Source organism: Carlito syrichta, unplaced genomic scaffold (assembly GCF_000164805.1).
Source record: "Carlito syrichta isolate Samal-C Ts95f unplaced genomic scaffold, Tarsius_syrichta-2.0.1 Scaffold301868, whole genome shotgun sequence".
Taxonomy (NCBI): Eukaryota; Metazoa; Chordata; class Mammalia; order Primates; family Tarsiidae; genus Carlito; species Carlito syrichta.
The window spans coordinates 420463-430975 of NW_007245964.1; the positions used below are offsets into that span (position 1 = coordinate 420463).

Sequence of the window (10513 nt, forward strand, 5' to 3'; positions counted from 1 at the left end):
AAGGAAGGAGAGGGAGGGAGGGAGGGAGGGAGGGAGAGAAAAGAGATTTGGGAGAGAGGGAACAAAGGTTAGGAATGAGAGAAAGACACAGAAAAGACTCACTTCTGTATTGTGATGGCCGCTTACTGCAGAGTCCAGCTGTGTTTCTTGAACTGCAGCAGAAAAGCTTTGGTTTACACAAGCGATCCTGGCACTCTGGGCTTGCCCATCTGGGAGACAAGACTTGCAGAGCGCACGGAAGCCTGTCCTGGACCAAATCTGGCCTCGGGCATGCAGAAGCCTTCCAGAAAGGGTTTAATGGAGCCCAGAAGGCACTTCTGCATCTGCCACCCAACCCCCAAGTTCCTCCCTACAGGTTGTGTTGGCACCTGAATTTCTACAATTTGAACGTCATCTTTTTCTTAGTCAAAGAGAAGATCTGTCCTCCTGTTAAAAAGGCCAGCCTTGCAGCAGAAGTGTGCCAGAAAGCCATATGCTTTGCTAACTATTTTCAGGGCCTTTCATGAAAGCAGGTATGGATAAGAGAAAGGCAGAAGAAATGCCAGCAAGGAATGCAACAAGCCAAAGAGGAGGGGCCAGGACACTGGAGACAAATGCTGCCCTTTTCATGTTTCCCCCAGGGCCTCCCACTGCGCCTCTGACATCCAGACTCCTCCAGACAGGTCTGACTGCTACAGTTACAATTATAAAAAGTGTGCCCTCACCACGCCCCCACCACCTCCAGACACAGAGTAACTATGGAAGGTGATGGATGTGCTAATTAATTTGATTGTGGTAATCATTACATAATGTACACATATATCAAGTCATCACATTATAAACCTTGAACACATCCAATTTTTTTTTTTTTGAGTTGCAAATCCAATTTTTATTTGTCAATTACATAATTTAAAAATTCTTTTAAAGAACTGTCTATCTTCAGGGAGCTAGATTTAGACACTTGAATTTTTTTTTTTTTTTTTAATCAGTCTCATTCTGTCAGCCAGGCTGGAGTGCAGTGGCACCATCATAGCTCATCATAGCCCTGACCTTGTGGGCTCAGGTGATACTTCCACCTCCTCAGCCTCCCAATAGATGGGACTACATGAGTTCTCCACCAAGCCCAGCTAATTTTTCAAATTTTTTTTGTAGCGATGAGGTCTTGCTATGTGATCCAGGCTGGTCTCAAACTTCTGGGCTCAAGCAATCCTCCTGCCATGACCTCCCAAAGCAATGGGATTACAGGAGTGAGCCACTGTGCCTGGCTGACACTTGGATATCTTAACACATACCTTCATAACCTGAGAATCTGTTAAACTCTGCATTTTTCAAAACCACAGACCCTCTCCCAGATAATTTGACTCGGCCATGCCCACTTGAGCATGGGATGTGAGCTGTCTCCTTTCCTACCACAAACTCAGAGTTCCACCTGTAAGAACAAGGTGGGTCTCTCTGGGTTGATGGGAGGATGGCACGAAACCATGCTGCAGAGGGGATCAGCATTGTGTCCCCATGGGGAGCACACACTAAGCAGAAGCCAGCAGGGGATAGGGGAGACACTGCCAACAGAAGGAAGGGGAATCTTCCTGCCACTTTAAGTCTCAGATGTTTATGCCAGAGAACAAACAAACAAACATCCTGATCCAGGTTAATGAATACCTGGGTACTATCAAGCTCAAGCTCTGGTGCCCAATATGCATACCTTTATTTCCTAAAACGGAAAAGCCTAACTAGTCTCTAATGGAGGGTGCCCTTCAGCATGTCTGTGGAGTCAGAGACTCTTCAGAGTGTAAGATAAACAATCATAGATCTGTGTAAATAACACTCCTAGGTAGAGATGGCACACCAGCAGTAGGGATGCCTTTGAAGGCAACCCTTCCCAGCCAGATTCTTCCATTTGGTCTGTAGGTGTGGACCAAGCGAATACCTGAGGCCTCAAGGTTTTGCATGGGTAGGACAAAATGTATACATTTAAGCAGATGTGGAGCTATACTCGTGTGTTATTGAGGGTCTACAAAATTTTCTGTGGCTTTTTTGAGATGGAGTCTCACTCTGTCTCCCAGGCTGGAGTGCAGTGTCATGATCACAGCTCACTACAGCCTCGGTCAGGCAATCCTTGCACCTCAGCCTCCCAAATAGCTGGGACTACAGGCACACACCACCACACTCGGCTAATTTTTTTTTTTTTTTAAGAGATGATGTCTTATTATGTTGCCCAGGTTGGTCTCAAACTCTTAGGCTCAAGTGATCCTTCTGCCTCCGTCTCCCAAAGTCCTGGGATTATAGGCATGGGACACCATGCCCAGTCTTAGTTTTGAATACTGAAAAGTAAAATTATCCATGAGCAACTTGTATTTTTCTCTGTAGACATCATCTGGCAAAAATCTGTATAGAACTTTAAAATATCTGCAAGTTGCTTGTGTCCATCAACACTACCTGAAGACAAACTGCAACTGGCAGAGGCAAACAGAGGTCAGCAAACTCCCCAAAGGGCTGAAGAGTTGTGTTAGTTGTTCTGAGTGTAAAAATAAATACTGGGAAGATCTGCTGTGCTGTATGGGGTAATAAATGTTCCTGTCCATTTGGATAAAAAACAAACTTGAATCATGAATCCAGTAGTTACCCACACATTTTGGCTAATTTTGTAATGGTAAAAATCAAGAAGATGGAAACATGGAATTCTTCCTACTCAATGCTGAAAGGGCTAAAATCTTCCTGGCAGAGTTAAGCCTATCTGGTCACTGTCAATCTGGCTGAGCTAAAGCACTCAGTGAGGGAGGGAACCGTGGGGAGAAAACCAGTGATTTTTCTATAAAGCGTGGTTAGGAAGGCGGGATTGAGTAAAAAGTGCAATTCTCTAATGAAGACGTGCTCAGTTATTTCAATAAAACTAGTCATTCTGTGGCTCTGTGCACAGGGTAAGTAAAGGTTTGCCAGTGAGAGCTGGTGAGGAAGGGAGGAGACTTCTAGAAGGTGATGACTATCCACTGAGAAGAAGCCTCCTGCTTTTTTAGTGTGAGCTTGGGAGGCTCCAGCCCTTGGTACCTGTCCTTGCCCTGACAGGGGGCATCGTCCTCTGTCTCTTCCTCTGAATTGGGCTCCGTGACCGGTTGCTCCTCTTCCTCCTCCTTCTCCTCCTCCTCATCCCTGAGACGAGGCCAGGAAAAGAGAAATGCACACAGAGACAAGGTGGAAAAGTGAGATGGCATTATAGACAAATAGGAAGATGAAGAAAAAAACAAAAGCAAAAAGCCCAGCTGACTGAAATGAAGAGCACATACAATCTGTTAAGAGACAGGAGACAGTTCTGAGATGCGGACTGGAAACGCAGGGTAGAAATGGAACAGCCCAGAAGAGACCACATTTCTCTGTCAAGCTGGCTGAATGCCACTATACCAAAACCTCCACATGCAGTTCAGAGAAGTTCTAACCGTGGGTGAACCTCCCCTGTGGCTTTTCTCCTTCACACAGAACCATCCAATAGATGTTCTTGTTGACAACCAGTGTCTGCAGTGACACTGAATCCTCATATCCCCACCATGGAGTCAGGCCGATTTGGCACTGACTAACCTATGTGGCAGATGTCCGGTTTTGGTATGCCACTCTCTCATTCTCAAGTGTGTTTCAGAGGGGCAGATCTATGGCGCCAAGGCACATCATACCTGGGATCTTTCCAGGCACATTCGGGGGTGACATGCTGTAAGGACACCCTGAGTCTGAGGCTACCTGTCAGTGAAGCCCACCCAAGAAAAGCAGAGCTGAAGCAGGGAGAGAGAGGAAAGTGGTCCCCATGACAATTTCATCACCTGGGTCCAGCAGGTCCAAAGCTCTATTCCATCCTTTTGCTCATGGAAAATAAAAAGTTCTCATTTTTTGCTCAGGTTAGTTTAATTTTGGTTTTGCCCTTGCAGCTAAGTGAATACAGACCTAAGACTTTGATAACTGGGCCACTCTCCTCTTCTGGTCTCTAAGTTCAGTCAACATCTGTCCTGTGTCACAAGTCCACATTGCCCTGCTGGGCTTCCCTCAATCACCTGCCTTCCTGAATTCCAGTGACCTTCACTTTCAGCCCCTCCCACTTCAGACTGCATCATCATATGGAACTAGTCCACCTTGGAAATCTTATATCCAATCTCCCTGCCCCTCGACCACAAGCCCCATTCGCCCAACCCTCTCATTCCTTCCCTCCCACCATAATTCTTCTTCAAGCTCACAAAGTAAGTCCATCCTCTACTTTTTCAATGTCCCCCAAGCCTTCTTGCCTTCAGTCCTTACAGATCCACAACTTCTCACTTCGGGCATCACTTGCCAGGATCTTTAACTCTTTTGCCTTCTCTCCTTGAGGTGTGTGTGTGTGTGTGTGTGTGTGTGTGTGTGTGTGTGTGTGTGTGTGTGTTTTGCTTTTTACTAAAGTATAACACACATACTGAAAAGCCCACAAATCTCTAAATGTTCACAAAATTAGCTAACCAGCACCCTTACCTCACACCAAATAGTATAAGCTAGCCTTGCCTGGCAGTCTCCTCTGTCTAAAAAGGATCATCATTTAGCTTCTTCTGAACATGATTCTTTCAGAATTCATCTACATTGTTAAGTATATGTGAAGATCATTCATTCTCATTGCTGTATAGTATTCCCTTTTGTGGACATACCACAATTTAGTATCCATTCTACTATTGATGATATGGGGGGTACTTTTCAGTTTTAGGTTGTTTTGGATAGTGCTGTTATGAATATTGTCATGCATGTCTTCTGGAGAACATATGTACATATCACTGTGTACTACATATTAGGGATGGAATTTTCTGGTCAGAGATATGCTTGAGTTCATCTTGATTAAAAACTGCCCTTTTAAAGAAAGCAATTGGATGAATTTACATTCCCATAAGTAGCAAATGAATGAACATTCTGGTTGGTCCACATCCTTGTCAAGATTCTTATTTTTTGTCTATTTCATTTTGGCCATCGGTCTGTATGTAGTGATGTCTCACTGTGGTTTTAGTTTGCTTTCCCTGGTGACTAAAAAGGTGGGCACGCTGTCATACTTGTAATATCTATTTGGATGCCCTCTTCTATGAAGAGTCCAAATACTTTGCACATTAAAACCAAAATACAGATTATCTTCTCTTAGATTTAGAGTTGTAAAATATGTAATTTGGATACAAGTTCTCTGCAATTTATACGTGCTGCAGACATCCGTTCCCTCTCTGTATATTGTCTTTGCATTCATTTCATGTCATCTTTTAATAAATAGGAGTTCTTAATTTTAATGAAGCCCTACTTAGCTTTGTTTGATGGGTAGTGCCTTTCATGTGCTACCACAAAAGGCAGGGCAGGACCAAGGGTAGCAGCACAATGACTCACCTGGAAGGCCCCCTTCCAGGATGCTCTATGGCCAAAGAACTCGCCTTGTCTTGTAACGTGAAGGGATGGAGAAGGAAGCAGTCTCTCACAGGACACAGGACTTTCTATGCTTGATTTTATTTAGTTTTAGCCTATGATAAAAATCCATCAGACAGAATGATTTTTATGCTAATAATATTTTTAATTGAATAATTAAATCAGGCAAGTTTGCCTTTTGCCAACCTGGATTTTCTTGTAAAGTATAACTTAATTTTGTTGATTTAGTACTTGTGCTAAGGAATACTGGGTGCTTGGTCTTTGGCTTTTAAATACTTCCACAGTTATTTTGCTTATTTTGATGGATAAGAAGTTACTTCAGGGCACAGTCCTGTTCTGAGTCCATTGGGCTTTTTCTTTTCTCCATAAACTATCCCAGATTTGAGTCCCTTTTCATGTTGGAAAAGCATGAGGCCTATGGTCTGACCAGTTTTGTAGGACACAGACTCCCTCAAAGATAACTGAACTATCCCAAGTTTGAGTCTGATTAATGTCACATTTCTCAAGCTTTAAAACACAAAAGGGAAAATGAATGTTGCTGAGATGTTTCAAAATCCAATACAAACACTAGGAACAACATTAAAGAATGTTCCAGAACCAAAGCCATCAGGATGAGGAGAAGTTTAACAATAAACTGGCAAATCAAGAACATATAAAAACATATTTTTAAAAAAATCAATGAAAACACAACTATAAAAGTGTACAAAATACATAAACTTGTATGAAGAGACATTTTAGCATCACTATAAATCAGGGAACTATAAGTTAAGGCCACAGTGAAATATCATTTTATATCTACTTGGCAAAATCAAGAAGTCTAATAATACCAAGTGCTGAGTAGAATGTAGGTCAACTAACTTTTATAAATTGCTGATAGGAGTACGTATAGGTACAACCACTTTGGCAAAATAATTTGCACTATCTTATAAAGTTAAACATTCATATCATGACCTAAAAGTGGCATTGCTATACTCTAGGACAGTGGTTCTGAACCAGGGTGACTCTGCCCCCCACCTCCAGGGGACGTTTGTCAATGTCTGCTGATCTATCATTCTTCCACCCAACACCAAGAGTATCTCAGCCTCAGAGTCCTTGTGGAAGCCATCTTCCTGATTAGGGTCACTCCTCCAGCTTTGTGTCTCCAAGAGACCCAGCCCATGGCCCCAGCTCCCTTGCATGGTACAGTTCTTCAGCACTGTGGGCCTAGCACACTGATATTCTTTGTATTAATAAATATTAGGTTTGGCGCGGTGGCTTACACCTGTGATTCCAGTGCTTTGGGAGGTCAAGGTGGGAAGACTGTTTGACTTCAGGAATTTGAGACCAACTTAGGAAACATAGCAAGACCTCATCTCTACAAAAATCAAAAACTAAGCCAGGTATGCTGTCACCCAGGCTGGAATGCAGTGGCATGATCATGGTTCACCACAGCCTCAACCTTCTGGGCTTAGGCAATCCTTCTGCCTCAGCCTCCCGAATAGCTGGGATTAAAGGCAGGCACTACCATGCCCGTCTAACTTTTTTAATTTTAATTTTTTGTAGAGATGAGGTTTTGCTATGTTGCCCAGGTAGTCTTGAATTCCTGGGTTCAAGCAATCCTCCTGCCTCAGCTTCCCAAAGTGCTGGGATGACAGGCGTGAGCCACTGCACTCAGCTTCAACAAATATCTTGAGCACTTATTATGTGCAAGATAAGTGGGGTACAGTGGCAAAATAAGGTCCCCACCCTTGGAGTTACAGACCGATGAGGGAGAAGACATTAAACAATGAACTGTACCAGGAAATATTAAACCCAGGGGACCTCAGGGGCCTGGAAAGTGATGTTAAAGCAAAACTCAGTAGGCAGAGGAGGAATTGACTAGGGAACAAAGATGGGAGTTTGCATATGACATTCCCCTGCTCAACACATCTGCTGACCTGGAATCAGGTCTTATTGGTCTTATTGGTCTTCTAATCTCAAATCCCTCATCATCTCTCCCACTTCATCTCCCACTCTCCCTTCATGAGCCTCTCACTGCAGTTGTCATCAATCTACTGATCTATCACTCTTCTACCGAACACCAAGGGTAATCTGTCTTGGAGTCCATACAGAAACTGTCTTCCTGATTAGGGTCACTCATTCTGCCCTGTGTCTCCCGGAGACCCAGCCCATGGCCCCAGCTCTCAGGGACACGTGGTAAGTACTTGTTGTATGGTGCAGTTCCTTGGCACTGTGGGTCTAGCATGGTACTCAGCACTTGCTATGGATGATCAAAGAACCAGATTGACAATTCCTCAGAGAGGACCTCAGAGATCTCCTCACAGTGCAGATAAGAAAGATGAGGTCCAGCGAGGACAAGGTCAAGTGACTTGCCAGTAGGAACACCGGTCTCCTAACATCCAGGTGAGCAACTTTTTTTTTCCTGAATCGTGGCCTTACTCTGTTGCCCAGGCTGGAGTGCAGAGGCATGATTATGGTTCATCAAAGTCTTGACCTCCTGGGCTCATGAGATTCTCCTGCCTCAGCCTCCCAAGTAGCTAGGACTATAGGCACATGCCTACCATGCCGGCTAATTTTTTTATTTTTCTATTTTTTTGTAGAGATGAAGTCTCGCTATGTAGTCCAGGTTGGTCTTGAACTCCTGGACTCAAGTGATCCTCCCACCTCAGCCTCCCAAAGTGCTGGGATTACAGGTGTAAGCCACCATACCCAGCCCAGATTCCTTTATGCCATGCTGGACTACCCCATGGACCTGATGCAGAATCAGAACTGTTTTCATTGCCACTGCACTGTTACTTCCAAGAAACTGTCTCCCAAACTGTGCTTATCAATTCTCTTGTCACACAGCACAGATGAACTAAAGTCATCTGTATAAAATAATGTTATATATTAGACAAGGCTGCTTGAGGTTCCCAGAAGACCACCCCAGGGTCCCAGTCACCCCAGACTTGCCAAGTTGTCCTGAAGGCTTGAAGGGATCAGTGTCTTGACACAAGTATGACCCATTTGTGGCAACTAGTTTTTAAAAAGCCCTGTCTTAAGGATTAGATAAAATGCAGACATTTAAAACATCCCATTTAGCCGGGCTCAATGACTCAGCCTGTAATCCCACACTTTGGTAGGCTGAGGTGAGTGGATTGCCTGAGCCCGCGGGTTCGAGACCAGCCTGGACAACTTGGCGAGACCTCATCTCTACAATAAATCAAAAAATTAGCCGGGCGTGGTAGCACGTGCCTGTAGTTCCAGCTACTTGGAAGGCTGAGGTGGAAGGATCGCCGGAGCCCAGCAGGTCGAGGCTGCAGTGGCCGGGAGTGGCCACTGCACTCTAGTCTGGGTGACAGAGTAAGACTCCAACTCAAAAAAAAAACAACAATGCCCCATTTAGTTCCACAAAATGCCTATGATATAGCATAATTAGATGAAAAAATATTTCATAGAAATATTTTGTTAAATTGATGATAAAGAAAGTACCCTCCTTGGTCTTGGTTTGTATACTCTGTGTAAGCGAATACCTAATTGGCAGTTTGAGCTCTGTCTCCTAGTGACTCATAATTTCTGTCAATTTTCAGACTGTTTCTAGGTTACAAGAGCCCAAGATGAGATCTGAAAACTTCTAATCAGCAATCTTAATCAGTTAAGACAAATATCTGACCAACTGAATCAGTGATTTCATTTGAAAGTAAAACTTTGTTATCCATCAATTTTTTTTTAAAGTTTCCTCAAAAGATTTTTACCAGCCAAGAGAATGAAAAGACAACTAACAGGGCCCAGCTGTTGCTCTGATGTTTCCATGGTGAGAACCCAAAGTTAGATGGGAAAGTATTTATTGTCCCTGCAGCATGCAAAGTTTAGGAGGAGGATAAAGTTCAGTTCATGGAGCCAAATATACCCAAGAAGCTGGACTACAGGCCAGAGCCTAATGCATAAGCAATTAAATTGCTATTTTGTTTTACAATCAAATATTAAATAATCCAGCACATTATTTCTGCTGAAACATGGAGGAGTTTTAATACAGAGGATACCAAAATGTATACACATTTTATGAAAGAAAAAAACTGTATTAAAATTATAATACTCAATATATACCGATAGCAAAAGATGAATACAAGTCACATTTGACTTCTGCAATTATACACTGCTACCTTAATTCAATTCAACTTTGAAAAGTAATAGATAACATCTCTTAAAATGTGTATACTTTTTTTTGGCATTCCTAATATTATGGAATTCAAGTCTGCAGAGAATAAACATCAATAGGAAAAAATCACAATTAGTAGCTTGGGTGAAGTTTCACTCCAGAGTAAAACAAATGAATCTGGTGATAATGACAGACTATGAGGCATCTCATACCTCCTTTTGTGTATACCTTGATTTTATGTTTTAAAAAAAATAACCTTTTTTCTAAGCCACAGATATTAGTTAATTGCTTTAACTGTCCCCCAAAAGTCCAAAAGAACAGAAGCTAGAGACTGTACGTCTCTAAGAACTTTCAGGAACTGCAGGGACAACAAGAGTAGTCCCAGGCTGAGATTTCAGGAAAGCGGTTTTCAGAGACAAACACAACCCTGCCCTGGGATCTGATCTGACTCCGCCCTGAGACCTCAGTTGATCCAGGGGCTCTCTTATCTCACCCACAAAATTAAATGGAGCAGCAGAATGGGAGCTTCCAAGCTCTGAAGGTCTGTTCTAGCTAAAACAATGACAGGGTGTAGATATTAGACCCATTATCCCACTTTCAAAAGTTGTACCATGACTAATCTTGTGTGTGCTTTGTGGTCAAGTTCGCCTCCAAATGCAGATAATGGTACTTCTCACATATTCTACTGGCTTGTGTTTTTCAGAAATGGGAAGGGAACACAAGACAGAAATGAACGAGACACGACATTACATGTATTTAGGAAGCAGATATCAAATGTTACCACCATGAGGAGGGCAATCATGTTGCAGAATTTCAGTGTGTGATTTTTTTTAACTCATAACTCAGTTTGATTTGAGAAAGTCTAATTGTCTTTTCACATGCTTTGAGCTTCCACATACCACAATCAACTTTTTTTTTAATTTTTATTTTTTTTATCAATATTTTTTATGATATTGTGGGGTACAGTTAAGGGTTAGGTATACAAATATGCTTCGTTCAGGCACCCTTGTTGATAAG

At 42.8% G+C, this 10513-nt stretch overlaps 1 protein-coding gene and 1 pseudogene across 1 annotated transcript in view; both read right to left on the reverse strand.

Annotated features, from left to right (window-relative positions):
* FHOD3 (formin homology 2 domain containing 3) overlaps window positions 1-10513 on the reverse strand; it is a 456996-nt gene that overhangs the window by 136770 nt on the left and 309713 nt on the right. Inside the window, 1 exon segment of the mRNA XM_021711121.1 lies at window positions 3025-3110. Coding sequence (XP_021566796.1) covers window positions 3025-3110 — 86 coding nt within the window.
* The window catches only part of LOC110595426, a 9915-nt pseudogene continuing 6822 nt past the window's right edge, over window positions 7421-10513 (reverse strand).